Raw genomic sequence first — 16511 nt, forward strand, 5'->3', positions numbered from 1 at the left:
AGAACATCGCACGGCGTGCCTGGATGCAGCAGCATCTGCGCTGCCTCTCGCAGACGGCCGCGGCGTACCGTGGGATTCGAGCAGAGCACAGCGGGGGCTCTGCTCTGCTGCAGCGATGGAGCGGGAGCAGGAGGCTGGCAGCGGTTTCCCAGCAGGAGGTTAGGCTCCGTACCAGAGGAGGAATCGGCAGGAAAGTCTCTTCACCCCTAGACTCGGCTTGGGTAAGGAAAAAAAGCAGGTCTTTCAGGCAAAACTTTGAAAGGAATCGCAGGGACGGCTTTCTGTATGTGTAGGACTCAAAGCAGAGCCTTTGGAGGGCAGGCAAGGGCTGCAGATCCCCCCCTGGCACAACGCTGCGGAGGCACGGGGGACAAAGCACACCCCTCGCTCACATCCTTCAGCCCCCGGGAGCAGAACAGCCCCCAGCTGCCCACTCCTACGAGACCACCGCTGCTAAAAGCGGCACACAGCAGTTACAAAATACCCAGAATCGGTTATTTAAAAAGAAAAAAGAAAAAAAAAACCACACGCCCAGGTATTAGTGTCATGCTGTTGGAACCCGAGCCAACATGCCGAGCCATTTTATTGCCTGACAGAAGCTGGTTTGTGCACTCTCGCGGGGCATTTCCCCACAGCACGGCTCTGCCTACGCTCGGCCAGCCCCATGTGCCTTCCCGACTAGTGGGGGGACCAAAACCAAGGCAGAAAATACAACAGCACCTCCTCCAGCAGGGGTGGAAGGAAAAAGAGAATGGAAAATGAAGCTGAGGAGTGAGAGAAGGTTTTCTGGAGTAGTCAGATACGAGCAGAGCTGAGTTGCATAACGACGGCCCCTTGACTTTTGTTATTTCTCCCAGCCAGCTCCTCCAAAAATCTATTTGTTATTGTTTATTTGGGTACCAGTCCAAATTGCTGTGGGAGGAAAGAGATTTTTAAAAAAAAGGAAATGCTGTCCAGCCATTAATTCTAGCACTGCAGCCATCTAGTACCCTTCGTCTGTTAACGAATCAGTGCCCTGTTTGTTGCAACACTCGTCCGCAGAGCCTGGAAGTTAAACACGAGCAAAACAGATCCTAATGAGACTCTAGCAGAGCAGCTCTGGCTGTGTTTCTCCTCGGGCAGGATGAATGTGCCTCTGCTGATTTACCCACGGCTCAGTCCAGACCCGCAGTTTTGCCCCACATCTCCCCCCAGGGAGCAGGCGGCAGCACGCAGCCGGCAGCAGCGCTCCTGAAACGTAAGCCTCTGCGAAACGTTACATTGCCATAAAGGCCGGGCTGTGTCAAAAGCTGGGAGCAGCCATCCGTCCTCCCAGCCTCCCAGGATGGAAAAGAAGTCACGTTCCTCCGTGTGCACACTGGTAACAGGAGAAAGCCCTTTCTGACCCGGATAGCAGCGCTCTGTTCGGTTATTTTCCCCTCCCGGGCCGTAAATGTCACTGCCAGCGGGTACAGTCTGGCCTTTGTGGGTACAGTCCGACCTTTTTGCCAGGTTCTTGCTTTCACACGGTCATACCTCCCTGTCCCCGGAGCACGAAGGGCTCAGCAAGAGGCCAGAAGACTGTGCCAAAGGCAAAGAAGCCCGTTAGCCTTGGCACACACCCGGCTTTGCCCGACCCCTGAAGTTCACAGCCCTATCAGCCGTGTTGCCCTGCGGTGCCCGTCTGCGTAATCCCAGCTCCTTCGTACCATCTGTTCCCCCCTCGGCAGCCCGGCCATCAGAGACGATGCTACAGCTCGTGTCTCCCTAGTAACAGGGTTTTGTCGCTCCTTCCCCGTCTTCCTACCAATCCTGCCATCTACCACGATTTTCCCTGCAGGGGATGCAGAACAGCACTGGTGGAAAAAATACAGGGGACGACAAACAGTTCAGGACAGGCATAGAGGGTGTAAGAGTAGTGCATGGGGTTCGGAGGGCTAAACGCCTCCTGAAACCAGATGCTCTTGTTATATTAGAGTAAGCCACCAACACATCTTCTGTGAGCCAGGTCCGGGATCCCACCTGAGCACTCAGTGCTTCCACGGTTCCTCTTACAAAGGTGCCAACTGTGAATAGCCTTGAATCGATACACGAGTCTTAAGAAAAACACATCCCCTGCATCCCTAAGACCACCTTCTCTAACACCTCCAAGGCTAAAAACGCCACCACGCACACCATGCAGGTGAGGAAGGGCTGTATCTCCAGTCTAGGGACTGGCTCTCTCACTGCAGGTTTTCGGTCGGTGACTGCTGGCTGCCTTTGGTTCCTTAATCCTTAAATCCCCACACTCTCTTCTTGAGGTTAATCCAGTTAAAGCTGTCCCCTCCCTTTGGCCGGGGCTCTGCAGAAATGACCACCTGAAGGGCAGAGCTGCCGAAGCCAACGCTCAGGGTACGGCACCTCCCAGAACTTGGTTCAGCTGCAGGAGACAGCGCAGGATAAGTGCTTATTGCTGGTGCCAGACAAAGAAACGAAGATCAGGTAGGTGAGGGCAAAAGGCACTCCTCAGGGATCGGTTAAGTCAGCAGGAGTCAATCATCCAGCCCGACCCAAATCCCCCAGCCGCTTTCTGCCTTAAGATAACTAGAAACAGGTTTATGCTGTGCTAGGATAACGCAGCCTTAAACCAGCGTAAGCCCCTGTGAAAATCCCTGGTTTGGGGAGTAGAACTTGCCTTTGAGGTCGTCTCTAAATAAGACGGTTACATGGCATTGCTGTATCTGGAAAAGCAACCACAATCAGCAACAGCAAATCATTTCTTCAGGCAGGCCACGCGGATCCTGCCCCAGTGCCCACGCTGTGCATCTTCTTCTCTTTGTGAAGCTGGCCCAGAGGCCGTGGAGCAGTGTGTGTAGCTGAGGAGCTGTCGGAGAAAACCACTGCACATGGGCTCCCCGGTGCTTGCCAAGCTCTTCAGGCTATGCACTAGAGCCAGGACTGGGACCATAAGCTCTTTGTGTCCCTGGTCATTCACAACCCAGAGAAACACAAGCCTGGTTTCGAGGACTGTTTATCAGCCTCGTCCTTCCCAGATCCTCGGTCTCGGGGCGGTGGGGATGAGCAAGCCCTGCAGCGCGGCTGCCTGCCGGGGAGCCAGCAGGAGCTGTGTTCTGCTCCCCGGAGGGGAAGCAGCTACCCGGAGACAGGCAGGTGCAGGGAAAGGGGACGAAGCGAGGGGCAAGCCTCCCGTGCGGCTCAGATCCGTAGCACATTGCCAACTCCACTCACCCAGATACGGAGAGCCGCTGCTCGGTCTCTGGTGCATATTTAAACGCTCCTTCTGAATGGCCGATTAGTCAGAAGTGGAATGTTTCTGCATTCATGGAAGAGCTATTTTAGGATTACATTATGCGCTCTGCTTCCATTAATAGGTACACTTAGAAAAAAAAATCCGAGGCGCTACACCCAGCAATGCGCTCGCCTCAGCAGCCTCGAGTGCTGCAAGCACAAACACCCAGAGCAAGCAGAGGAGAGCCGGGTCCTGCTACTGACAGACCACATTTTTCTTCACGCTTCCACAGATCACCTGCTCATTAGGCGTGCCAAATCCTCGTGGAACAAGCCAAACCGCAGTGTTCGCCAGCCTCCCCCTTTACAGACCTGTCAGCCTGCATCCTGCAGAGATGTCACGCCGCCGTAGCGCCTCCAGCTGGAGGAAGTTAACCAGACCAGGGCAGCATCTCACGTGTCCCAGGGCTCTGCTGGTGGCTGATCCAAACGCTCTTGTTCCAGGCTCCAGTTGCCCTGCCAGTGTAACCCACGCTCGCCAGCACTGCTGGGGCTCACCTGTACCCCGCCGGGCGCCCTTCCTCGAGTCCCATGGTGATTTGTCAAGCTGAAACTCACTGCAAGTTGTTTTGGAGCGAGTCAAGAACTCTCAGGTTTCTTCAGCTAGCAAAGCTCAAATTATTGATTGCTGCCAAGGGTTTATGAAAGCCAAAGCCTGGCGATTTTCAGGAAAATACACACTTGTGTTTGGCCAAGAAGAGCTGTGCGATGCAGAACGATCAGATCGAAACAGTTCGGTCAAAAACCAACCAACCAACCACAACAACAAAACAAACCCAACCCCCCAAACAACCACACCCTTTGTTTCTTAAAAAAGCTTAAAAACGTGTAGGTGTATATATGGTGTTGGTCAACAGACGTAGAGACCAACAGAGCTGCAACTTCTCTTCCAATGCTCACAGCCACATCTGTACCACACGTGCGAGTTTGGATCTAAGGCAAAAAGATTCAGCAACCTGCTGCTAACACACTCTACCCATACGCATATATGCTAACAGCCCTTCAAACCCCCCAGTATTCTCTCCTACATGTACTGGGATTGCAGCCGTAACTATAAACTCGCACGCAATGACCTGTCAGCTGTGACGCCCGGATTTCTTCCATCCTCTCACACGTGAGCTGCAAGATCAGGGTTAGATCCAGGTGGGAACTGGGGAGGAGCTAAGGAAGGAAGCACGAATGCAAGCACTTGGCAAACCACAGACAAGTTGCATGCCAATGGCACAAAATGATGTTATTCTAATTAAAAAAAAAAATAAAAATCAATAATCTCAACACGGGGCAGGTTCAGGATGAAGATCAGCCTTCTGCTAGTCTTGCTTCTGCTGGCAGATTTATACGGAGGGGTTTGAAGACCAAAGGCAGTAGAATCCAAAAGGTGCACGTATAATAAATCTCATTAAAGCCAGAACAGGTTAGCCCTCTGATGAACTTAAGCTGTAGATCCTTCTAATGCGCTTGAAGAAAGCTTGGCTGACCGGCCAAATGAGGAGGATTCCCTCAGCTCACACGTCCACGTCCTCTGAGCCAAGTGGAAATACTGTGAGCTGTGCAGAACGAACGGAGTTCTGGTGGCTTTTTTTTTTTCAATGTAAGCGTGAAGAACAAACAAAAATCCTGAAGTGTGATGCAACAGGTACCAGAGGCAGAGCTGAAAATAAGATCCAACCCAGAGGAAAAAAGGTGACACAGAACCCACTGCATTAAATCCAATGTCACTCTGGTGCTGAATTCAGATCTAAAGAAGCGCATTAGCCCACGCAGACATAAAAATACATAAAAGGCAAATAGTCCGGGAACTCAGAGCACAGACTGTCTGCTGAAAAATGCACCCCGTACAGACGGTCAGCCTTACTGCCGAGATCTGGGACACCGAAGACTTGAGGAGGCATTCATCTCCTCTGTAAAGCCTCGACTCCAGGAGTTAGGGGCAGCCATCTGCATCCAGCAGCAGCTGCACCACCAAGGGTGGGGGCAACACGCCGAACCCGACAGCAGCCGCAGCACATACAGAATCACAGCATCACAGAACAAAGTAGACCATTCGCAGCTTTCTCACTTAAAGCATGCTCCCCAAAATTTAGGAGCTCTCTGAGCGAGATGTCAAGACACTTCTTTTTACCAAAGCATGCTTTTTTTTTTTTTTTTTTTTAAATAAAGAGGATGGGGGGAGGGAAGCAACACAACTTCCAACGCACATAAATTTCTGTGAAAATACAGAAGAGTTAGGTTAATGTAATCCAGGATTCTCTAGTGAACAAAGTCACAAATGAAGCAGTCTGAGAATTTCTAGTAGCTTGGCCATGACACAGCCATCCCCTCCTTCACTACTTAGCTCGAAATGCAGGAGCAACAAGAACACATGATGCAGCCTGCGCTGGTACGGGCAAATACATGGCTGGAGTCACAGGAGCACATTCTTTGGGGCTCATGAACCATCACATGACGGGTATCACAAGAAGCCAATTTACTAAATACAATTTAAACTTGTGGAAGTTACAAATAATAATAAAAGCCATTATGGAATTCCCTTGGGAAGGGGGGAGCTGCACTTGAAAAGAAAGCAGCAAACAGCAAAATAACAGTCGGTTCTCATGCTATCAGAAACTTTTGATTTACAATGCTAAACACGTAAGCTAATACTGGTTAAAAGACCCTAATACATACTTCTAGTTACACAACTTACAGCCAGTAAAAAGCCTACCAGCCGTCACTGAAGACCTTAGCAATGAGCCTCCCAAGCACGTACAAACATTTGTATTAAGTTGTAGAGTCCTGAGCCCGAACGTTTGTGACTGTGTGTGTCTGAAAGCCAGCAGACTGTTCGTTTGCTATAAAGCTGAGTGACTTTTTTAATAACGAAAACCAAGAGGACGTGCAACGCACAGTCCTTCAACTGCCAAGACGCGCTGACAACTATTCAGAAGAAAATATACTCACTGCTTCTAACTCCAGCCACATAAATGAAAATAAAAGCAGAACTGCGTCTCAAGAAGAAGACACTATACAAATCGATTTTCACACTTGCACTATTTGTATTGATTTCTGTACCAGGACAAAGGAACCTGCTTTTTATTTCGTAAGAGCCACCTCCCTATGAAAACTTAAAGCTCTGTTAACATTTCATCTTGCCGTTTTTATTAAGGATTGGCCCAATCCCAGAGCAGCGCTCCACATTCAGGGATCCCAAAGGCTCCTGACTGTATAAAAGGTTCCGATGATCCACAGGGCCACTATCAAACAGATCACTCCAGACTCATCCTTGGGATTAAGTCATCTCTATTTATGAGCCCTGATGCGATGATCTGTCTATTACAGAGCCTAAGTGCTGCATGAAAGCCTCTTCAAGGCCTTCGCCATCTGTGAATTACATTATTAACAATGGCACGGACTTCCTAAGAGCATCTGGTTCTGTCCCCACCCCCCCCCAAACCGCTGGAAAATTGCCCTTCAGCATCCAAACAGGCTCGGGCTCCGATCACGGAGGGAGGATGGGGCTCAGCTTCCCGCTCCCACGCCCTCAGCGTACTCCGAACGACTCCTGCTGTTGTTAAGTTAAAGAGAAACTAAAACAACCCAGACACGCATGCCACAGGCACTTGATTGGGCAATGCCCGGGTTTATTTCGTCATTTCGCAGAGTCCTAAGGGTGATCCTGGCCGCTGCAGAAGGCAGCCCCGCGGCTCGGGGCGCTATCAGCAACTGGCAGCAGCCAGCACGCCACCCTGAACGGCCACTGCTGGAGGTAACTTGCGAGACGTGAATAAGCGTGTTGTCATCCCAAACCTCTGCCCCACCAAGGATGTTTCAGAAGCTGGTTCTGAAAACACGGCAGCTTCTCGTAAACAAGGGAGGAAGAGACCGTACCGCCCAGGGCACTGGGGCACGCTCTCTGCGGAGCTTTGCAGAGTCCCCGTCCCATCGCCAGCATCCTTGGCTCCTCGGCAGCACCACTTACCCTCACAGGACCAGAGGTCTTCCCACCCCGTTTGCCACTGCTTACTCTTCAAACCTAGCTTCTTTTCCTGCTCTGTACCTAAGGTTTTTAAGAGCTTCACCTCAACTTTCTATATACAACACCTGCAGCTTTTCCAGCCCTTCCTCGTGGTATAATTCTTCACTTGCGTTACAGATCACAGCGCAGGCAGCCTTGTTAGAGCCCTGTGAGATACAGTATCTTCCTCTGTCTCAACTTCACAGCAGTATTTCTTGCAAGAGCCCAGCAACGTTATGGGCAGCTCAATAAAGACTTCTATTCAGCAGGGAACAGCATCCAGAACAAGCAGTCCTGTAACATCCAATAACAGGCAGAAAACACTGGGTGGGGGGAGAAAAGATGACAATGTTTTGGGACAAATTCATGAGAACCCTTCTGCTGACACACTGGCTCTCCGATTCCCATCCTTATAAAATAAATAAAAATGAAACCGGGTGTGCATTGAGCTGCTCAGGCACTAGCGACTGAAGCATACTCGTGCTATGACTACAGGTGAGCACTTAATTTGTTCAAGTGTCCAAAATAATGGAGAAGTATGTTTATCCGGGGTCACCATCATTACACCGTGCTGCCTGAGCTCACGCTCTGTGCAGGTCGTAAGAGGAAGTGTGCAATTACTGGTGACCTCAAGCTAGAGATGAGGAAGCTGGAAGCACACAGCAGCTAGCCTCCAGGATGGTCTTGCCAGGGTTTAATTTCGTTTCGGCCAAGACTAGTCCCTGCAGTTTGGATGGCAGGTTGGAACCACGACCCAGGCTCCCGGGAAGGGACATTCCTGTGTTTTTATTCAGCCAGTTAAACAAGAGAGCCAAAAGAAAAGTAAGCAAGTTTTATGACTGCCTTCCGAAGGCCTGCCTAATAACAGAGTCACAAACTCTCATTTCCATGCAACTTATTGGGAGGGGTGCGGGGAGAAGAAAAGTAAAGGAACGTGGCAAGTCCTGCAGCACGTCCGTGGCTATCAGGGATGGGCTCCGCCAAGCCCAGCTCCCGACACAGCAGGAGTAGGGCATCCTGTCCCCAGCGCCTGAGGGTTACGACACTAGTACTCCAACAGCAGCAACTAGAATTGGAATGAAGTCCCATCCCTCAAACAGTAAGTGCAGGTGATCATGTAATCAAATTAGCTAACATTATGCTAAATCAGTGCATTGAATATCACCCAGTGAGCTCACTTCTGGAGGCAGTTCAACGCCTCACTTCTAGGACTGATGTCAGTGTCACATGCCTGGAGAGGATCAGTCTGCAGCTGGATGTTTTAAAGCCTTCTATTAGGAGCGCAGAAAAGTCAGCGGATTTCAACAGCATCAACTAATGAATTTGTGTTTTATCATAACAGTTTAGTCACCAGACCCAGCTGGCAATAGCTGAGAGAGTGTCAGGCCATTGCAGAGGTTCCCCTTGCCTCCCCGTTAAGCCACTAGACAGAAACTGAGGAGTGGGGCAACACACTTGTTTCAGCAGAGAAAGTTGTATTTCAACAGAAAAGGAAATCAACAGGAAGACAAGGAAACAGGAAACTCTTGCTGATTCTGAATGATTAACCGCTGAGAAACTACGCTCAGTACTTGTAAATAAATCACAGCAGAGCCAAAGGTGCTGAGCATGGGGAGCACAAACGCTTCACACTGCAACATTCAACCCTGCATTCAAACCCCGTTCAACTCACAGATGAACCGTGAAGCCGTATTTCATTGTGACATAACAGAGGGATGCCTGAAGTTCAGTGGCAAGTGTTCATGCAGTATCTGTGAAGTCTCCCGCACCCTGACACTCGCTGCTTGCACTCCCCCAGCGGCTAGGAATAGATCTGCGTTACACAAATAAGCAGTGTCTTCATTGTGCAACTGCATGCGACTTTTTTGGGGAAAAACAATGCTCGAATACAAGGAGTGTTGTGTGCACCAGGCTGCAGAGTGGGTGGTAGTGGTGTTGTCAGAAAGCACTCAGCGCTGCTTACCTCCACGCCCATTGACTTCAGTGGAAGAAGGCTATTTAGGAAAAGTCTCTGAAGATGAAGCTGAAGTGTTCCCTAACCCATGGTGCTGTCCATATGCTACACTCAAGAAAGAGACAAAAAAAAAAAAAAAGAAAACCACAGAGGTGAAGAAGCATGAAATCGCAGGGCCCCCATCTCTTCTTTCCTCGAAGGCTCTTGCAGTCCCCATTCCAGCTCAGAAACCAGGCTGCACGCCCATCAGCTCCGAGCAAGCCCTTCGCCGCGCTCCCCGAGCCTTTTACATCTCCAGAGCGTAGGATGAGGAGAACTACGCTAATCATTTACTGCATGCTCACATCGCTCCCAGAAGACCTTAGATGAAGATGCCTTAAAGCTTCATATTCTGCTTCAACTATTCAATTGTTCAGCGAGACTATCTAGCTCAGTCAGGGGCTGCACGAAAACACCCTGCCCTCGCGGAGTACAGCGCAGGGACCATTTGGAAAGCTTCCCGGGAGCTTCTCTCAAAGAAGCTCGCAAGCCCTGAATCTGTTTCAAGGGCGATTCAGTTCGCCCTCATCCCTGTTACAAGTTTCACTTGTAATAGCTTTAGGAGGAGAGCCAGAGGCAAGGAGCACCGCGCTGCCACGAGCGCGAAGCCCCACGCACGGGGCTACCGGAGCAGCCAGGAGCTCGGTGCCGCCGGAGGAGCTGGCGGAAAGACCGGGCACTCGGATGTTGGGGTGTGTGACAGGCACTCTGCTCACCCCGTGTGAACCTACGGGTGAATAAATGCGTGTGCAGACCGCAGCTGGGGTCAGGGAGGGTTACTGCACAGCTACCTCTCTAGTAGCACCACTAGTAACTCCCTGAGGCTTACCACTCGTTTTCAGCCTGCACTTTTCATCCTGGGTATTCAGTCAAAGGAAGAAGAGACTAAAGGAAACAACGAGATCCTTACATGTACAAATTCCTATTTTGCTGCTTGCGGTTCAGTAAGACATGCCCCTCATTTCAAGACGAGGTTTGTAAGTTCAATGTACCTCCAAGGTTTTATTAAAGTGAGCAGAACGCAGCCTTAACTCCAAACTATCCCATTTTCAGCCCAATTCCTCCATACAGAGTTCCATTTTTTCAAAGGTTTGAAGCTATTTGGCAGTTGTATGCAGCCCAGACCAGCTTGTACTTTTTTTTTTTTTTTTTAATTTTAGACTTAATGTAGCATGTACTCTCAGAAAGGTTTACAATGCAGCCTTTTGTAGTTAACTTGCTCCAAGCTGGGCCACTGCCAGGTTGTTATCAATGACATTTTAAAGCAGATGAATGAAGTTCTTATGTACAGTGACAAGCAGAATTGTGATATGGCACATGCATACCCTGAAAGAAGAGAGCTTGCTATTAGTTTGTCAGGTTAATAAATAAATAGTGATTTCAGGAATAAAAGCCCTTTATTAGGAAACAAAAGAACAAAATTAATATTTATAAAGCTTCAGTGGTTAAGAGCACTCTTTAAAACAAGATTATTCCATTTCAGTCGGAGCCACCATCGCGGACCGGAGATCCTCGACCGTGGCTTCCACTCCCAACACCCCGCTGGTGCTGTGCCGGGCAGGGGACGAGGCTCAGCTCCCTGCTCCTTCATGGCCTGGCTGCTCCCAGTGCACCCGGCACCTCTGGAAGCCCACGACACTGCCACGGCTTTGGGGCTGCGGCTGCTAGAGGGGCTGCCTGCAGGTTTGGGACCTCAGCAGGGAGCCTGGGTGCTTGCTGAGAGCAAACCCAACCGGGATCGGTGAGGCTGCGCCTCGGCAAGGCTGCCTGCAAGCAGGAGGCAGCTGGCGAGTGGCTTCCCCTCCTCTCCGCTCACAGCCTGTTGATACAGCTCGACTGCTTTGGGGTTTCTCAGTGTTCCCCACAGCACATGCAAACCTGCCTTGGCATCAAAGCAAGGTTGAAGAAGAGTCAAACGTGTCCAGGATGTCCTATTTCACAGTGACCAAGTGATATCCTGACAAGAGCAGGCTGCTTCTCCCCCCACGCTGCCTTCACACTAACCCCCCCCTCAGCTCAAGAGGATCTGTGCCCAGCTGTCCTAAAACCAAACCTGTAACCTTAAACTTAACAATAAAATCTTCGCTTGTTTTACTATTTTTTAGATGAGGTGCATCTCAAGTTTAGATTCAAGACACGAGCACTTACTCAAGCTTAATTTATTTTGCGTCAAGCCACCTTCAGCCCAAATTCCAACAGACATCAGGCTTCCCTCCTTCTCTAGAGAAAATCAAGTTGGACTTCCTCCCGGCATAAGAAAACGAGGCAGAAACCGCCCCAAAATAACCGTCCCAGCCATCCACACTCACATTAACAGCTCTCAGTTAAACAGAGCTTCCTCCAGACTACAGCAGTTTCTGGTGTACGGGTAAGAGCAGAATTCCACTTCAAAGCCCCGAAGTGTGGGCTGCAGAAGGCTGTGGCACAGTTGATGTCTTTGCAAGCACAAGTTGAGATCAGGGATCTGCAGAGCATGCGACAAACACTCCTTTCACCCACTGAGACTGTGCAAATTCGACTCCAGCCGTACTATAAGCGTTAACTGATAACGTCTCCCTTGCCTGCCAGTTTATATAACTGTGCCCAACTTTGGGGAAGGCGTCTGAAAATACGCTATGTTCGTGTGGCTTTGCCCCGACAGCTGCTTATTCAAGCCTTGGGAGCGGAGCAGAAGGCGCCCAGATGAGGGTAAAGGATTTCCAGCGCAGAGCAGGCACCCGCAGCACGTGCCGAGGCAGCAGCAGCAGGCGGACAGGAGCTGCGAGACAGCCTGAACGTTTCCTTTCCACGTGTGATTGTGCTGAGAAGGTTCTGCAATATCAGACCTGACCCTCGCTACGGGGGAAGCAGCCGTCCGGAGATCCGCTGTAGAGCTGAAGTCTGGGCTTCCACGTTCTAATAACTGCTGTGAGATCAGAATATCACCGAGAAATGTCAAAAAAACAACAAAAAAAAGCAGGTTGTCCTGTTTCACTTCACTTTTTGAAGTCACAAGCTCGCTACCCCACCTAAGCACAACTCAGCTGAAACCAAAAACAGAGGAAACTCCCACTAACAAAGCTCACGAGATGTTACATAAGAAAAACACTTGTTCAATACACGAATTAAGTCTTTGTTAACCGTGCTGCAATTTAAAAAGGTAAAGGAGAACTCTGCCATTTCAAGGGTTACGCTGCACCCGGGAAGACAAGAATATGGCAGCTAGTTAACTGCTTAACGCCACCTTTTGAAGCGCTATGTTTAAGTGTGAAGCATCAGCTGAAGAACATGCTCAGATCTGCATCCTTTGGCTATTTTACACCACGCAGGAGGACTGTAGAGAGGAAAACAAACAAAAAAGAACTGAAATGAACACAACAGCAAAAAGAATCAATCTGTATTCCAGAAACGCCGTTACCTTGTCCCCTAGCATTTCCTCCTGCAATGAGGTTTAGCTCCTGCCTGCGGGTCAGAGAGCCGAGCCGCTTCCCTGCCCCATGCTGCCCTGCGCCGAGCTCCCAGCGTGGCCCCTGGTCCCTACCAGGGTGCTCCCCAACTCAGCACTGTTGCAGACAAAAAGCAGACTCAAAAGGATGCCCGCTGCTGAACAAGTCGTGAGCCACCTCCCAGAGAGCTGCTCACCCTCTGCTCCTAAGCATCAACAGCCACATCCAGAAGGAGCCCTGGTTTTTAATTCCTGGCCGAGCAACATTTACTCCAAGTAAAGGTCCGGGGCTTTTGGATTTGGATGCCTGGACGATGGCACTCAGCACTCCTAGTAGTATTCAGCAGCTTCAGAAATTTGCAGCAAACTCCAGCTGCAGATGGGTTAACACAAAGGGCTGGTCCTGCCTCGCGCAGAGATTCAGACTACCTCTGAGTACCAAAGCCCTCCTTTGGAAAGCAAAGCGTTTTACACATGCATGGCATATGCCTTATCCCTCCCTCTCATCATCACACCAAAAGGTACAGAGATGAAAAGCCTAAAGTGGTTTTTTTTTTTCCTTGAGGATCCTAATATACGCGTTTGTCAGATGTTGGCTACTGAAGCTAAACCAAGCCAGCTGAACAAGTCTTAAAAGTTTTCACATTAATAGTAAACGTGATAATTCTGTACATCAAAACAGAAGGGACGTGGTAGCAGCCAGCTGGAGTAACTGGACAACTGCATTCCTTGTGACAGGGCCAGCTTTCCACACTAAGGATCCACCTTTCAGATATTTAATCCAGTTACAGGCAGAAGACGAAGGGGCTCAGCTCAGCAGCTTCTGCATTTTTGCTAAGGAGGCCTTGAAATCTAAGAAGTAAAAGCAGCGTCCCTCAGCAAGAGCCTTCCGGTGCCATTCTTCCCTATTTCTTTTGTTTCTTACTGAGAGAGGAAAAAAAGGTAAACTCTTGTGTCTGGAACCTGCCCTGACCTGCCTTCGGGGTATCCCTACTCGTACGAGCTAGATGCAGGCCAACAAGCAGAAAACATCACGTACCGGCTGATGCTGCAGGCTGGCCCAAGCCGACTGGGGAGAGAAAACGCGACTCGATGGGACAGAGGAGCCAGGTCAGGGTCTTCTGCCTTTCAGATCCTGCTTTATCTCACCTCAGACTGGTTTCTGGCTCACCTCGCCAGGGTGTGGGCCCTACAGCAAGCAGCTGGCATCACAATGCTGAGACGACGCCTTGGAACCTACTCCCTGTGCCACTGCTGAGCAGAGGGAAGCACGGGCACCAAGGTGTCCCCTGAGCTCTGGTATGAGCGCAGCGCAGGGACAGGGTGATCTGGGATCAGTAAGTTTGAAATAGGCCAGAAGAAACGTCCCGTGTTGGAGTAATCGCAGAATATTTAAGTCGTGGCCTTGAGCGCCCCGCTAACTTCACCCTGAAGCAGCCCACGCCGACGCTGTACCGTCGCTGTTTCATTGAAGCCCGAGCTGAGGGGCCCCTTGGGAGAAGGAGGGCTGGCCCAGCCACACGCAGGGAGCAGCCGCAAGCAAAATGCATTTCAGCAAGTGCCACGGGCACTTCATTTACCAAGGCCATAAGAAGTTCACGTCACAGGGCATTTGCCAGGAGTTTCGTGCTTGCTGGCATACACACGAAGGGCGCGTCTCACCATGGAAGCAGCGAGCTGCTGAGCCGGGTGACTCATCCGACGGCAACGCTTTCTGCCTTCCGACAGGAGAGCAGCCTGCAGCGAGCAACGCTGATAAGACGCATACTCAGAGCAATTCTATTTGGGCAAAAAGCTACTGACACAGCCGAAGCTGCAGGCAGAGGAGCCTGCCCAAATGCTAACCGAAACACGCACGGACACCGCAGCATTACACTACTGCACTAAGGCATTTTGCAGGGGGTTCCCAGTGACCCGGTCAACCCATACGGCCCAATTCAGAAATGCAGAGGTGGTTTGACCCTTCGTACCTCTTTTATCCCTTTAAACAGAGCCCTCCAGAGGACCAGCGTCCAGCCAGAATACGAGAAATTGTGTCTCCCTTGTCTAAATCACTCACTACCTCCAGCAGGTATCACCCATTTCTTCCTTTGCTTCCAAAATACCTTCATACAAGACATGAGCTTCTCTGCTGCTGTCCAATAAACCAATTCAAAGCATGCTCTAACGAATCAATGAAACGGAGAGGAGACTTCTTAATTCACAGGCTGAACCCAACAGTTCAGAGCAGGCAGCTGACGAGCATGCTGCTTTCACGGTGCCAGGCCAGTGCACGCAGAGCAAGCAGCAGTCACAGAAGCCTCAAGCTTTAGCACGTACTTCCTGCTAACGGCATCAGTAAGACTCTGATGTGAAGACAGTAAAAGCTTCGAGTCAGTTGAACTCCAGGAATCCAAGAGCATTTCTGAAGTCTGCTGTCCAGGGCGTCCTTGCAAGGACAGCAGGAGCTTCCAGCACACGGGTCCTGAGAATTGGGCTGCAAAAACTGCCCTCCCACATCAGCAGAGGGGAGCTGCGCTGCCATACCAGGAGGATGTGGTTTGTTGTGGCTGCAGAACGAAACCTTGAGCTGCAGGCTGTGAGCAGGGAGCAGCTACCCAGAGCTAAGCTGCCCAAAGGCTAGTCTCTTTTTTTTTTCTTTTTTTAATTTCCCAAGACAGAAGAGTTGCAGCTATGGATCTTTCAGGATTTTATTCCAAGTGAGTTGAAATCCTCCAGCATCGCCCCTGCGTGAAGGCAGTCCTCTCAGGTTAAACTTCTTCCAGCAGACTGGTTTTTGAATGGCAGCCTTCATTCAGAAAGCACTCTTCTCTTAAGTAAACGTTTCATTGACTCGGAATAACTGGAGATAGCACGCAGCACCCCGACCCTTTCACCCTTCTTTCACTGCTTTAGCAGCAAGGATCAATAGCGGTCAGATGAGGACTCAGCATTGCAGCCCGTCTGCATTTTCAAGTGACAAATTCCTTGTCAAACAAGAATTTAAGTACAGCTGCAACTCAGGAGGCAACAACTTCAGTGTACTTCCACTCCCTCTGTTTCCACGTAACTTCATATTTTGGAAGATGCAACTGAGCTGTGTAGCAGTTTTATACAAAGTGCCACAAATGGCACCACGTTCAGTACATTAAGGAAAGGCAAAAGGGGTGCAAGGACAAAACTTCCCTCAACCTAAAAAATGGTCATTTGGGGTCAACACTGAAGAACATTGACAAAGTGCTACAAGAAGCCTGACTTTTCTGTGAAAAGCAGGTTCAGCTTCTAGGCAAGCTACCATAGCTTCTGGCTGGACTTCACTGGTCATGCCAAAAATACTCCAAAGCTGACAACTTGTAAAGCGATGTTCCAGTAAATAAAAACATGGAGAATAGAGGAGAAGGGGCTGCCAACTTTGCAAAAATGGTCCTATGATCCTCACTGAGATTCCAGTTCAGCTTTCCTCATCCTCCTCAACTCCAAATACTGTTCTCAAGCTAAAAGAGGACCTTGCATTTCATGCAGACCTCCAGGAGAGCCTGCTGTGTGTGCACGCGCTAGGCAACAAACCTTCAGGAGAAGGACGGGCCTGTTGACACCGTAAGTTTGTCTAAACCAGAAGTCTGTCTAAAGCAGGCAGCAGCACATCCTCCACAGCTGCTGCCTTTGAGAACTTCAGGTACTGGCACAGCTCGTTGCAAAGACTGAAAAACATCAGCTGACGAAAAACAGCAAATAAGAGATGACAGCAGCTTTATATACAAGGCATTTCTAGGTCTATTAAATGGTTCATAAGAAACTACTGTTCTCCTAGCTACACGGGAGTCCCCTCCAAAACGCAGCTCTCCACAACCTTA

The 16511-nt window shown here is 50.0% G+C and overlaps 1 protein-coding gene across 2 annotated transcripts in view; it reads right to left on the bottom strand.

The window, feature by feature from the left end:
• Nucleotides 1–16511, bottom strand: part of SSH2 (slingshot protein phosphatase 2) — a 92434-nt gene that overhangs the window by 70653 nt on the left and 5270 nt on the right. The window contains exon 1 of one of the 2 annotated variants that reach the window (XM_040533165.1): nucleotides 9225–9251. The exons of the other annotated variant lie outside the window; for it this stretch is intronic. Within the exon in view, the coding sequence (XP_040389099.1) occupies nucleotides 9225–9236 (12 nt within the window). The 5' untranslated portion in view covers nucleotides 9237–9251. Of the gene's footprint in view, nucleotides 1–9224; nucleotides 9252–16511 lie in introns of those variants that run through there. 2 annotated transcript variants of the gene reach the window in all.

Source organism: Cygnus olor, chromosome 20, assembly GCF_009769625.2.
Source record: "Cygnus olor isolate bCygOlo1 chromosome 20, bCygOlo1.pri.v2, whole genome shotgun sequence".
Taxonomy (NCBI): domain Eukaryota; kingdom Metazoa; phylum Chordata; class Aves; order Anseriformes; family Anatidae; genus Cygnus; species Cygnus olor.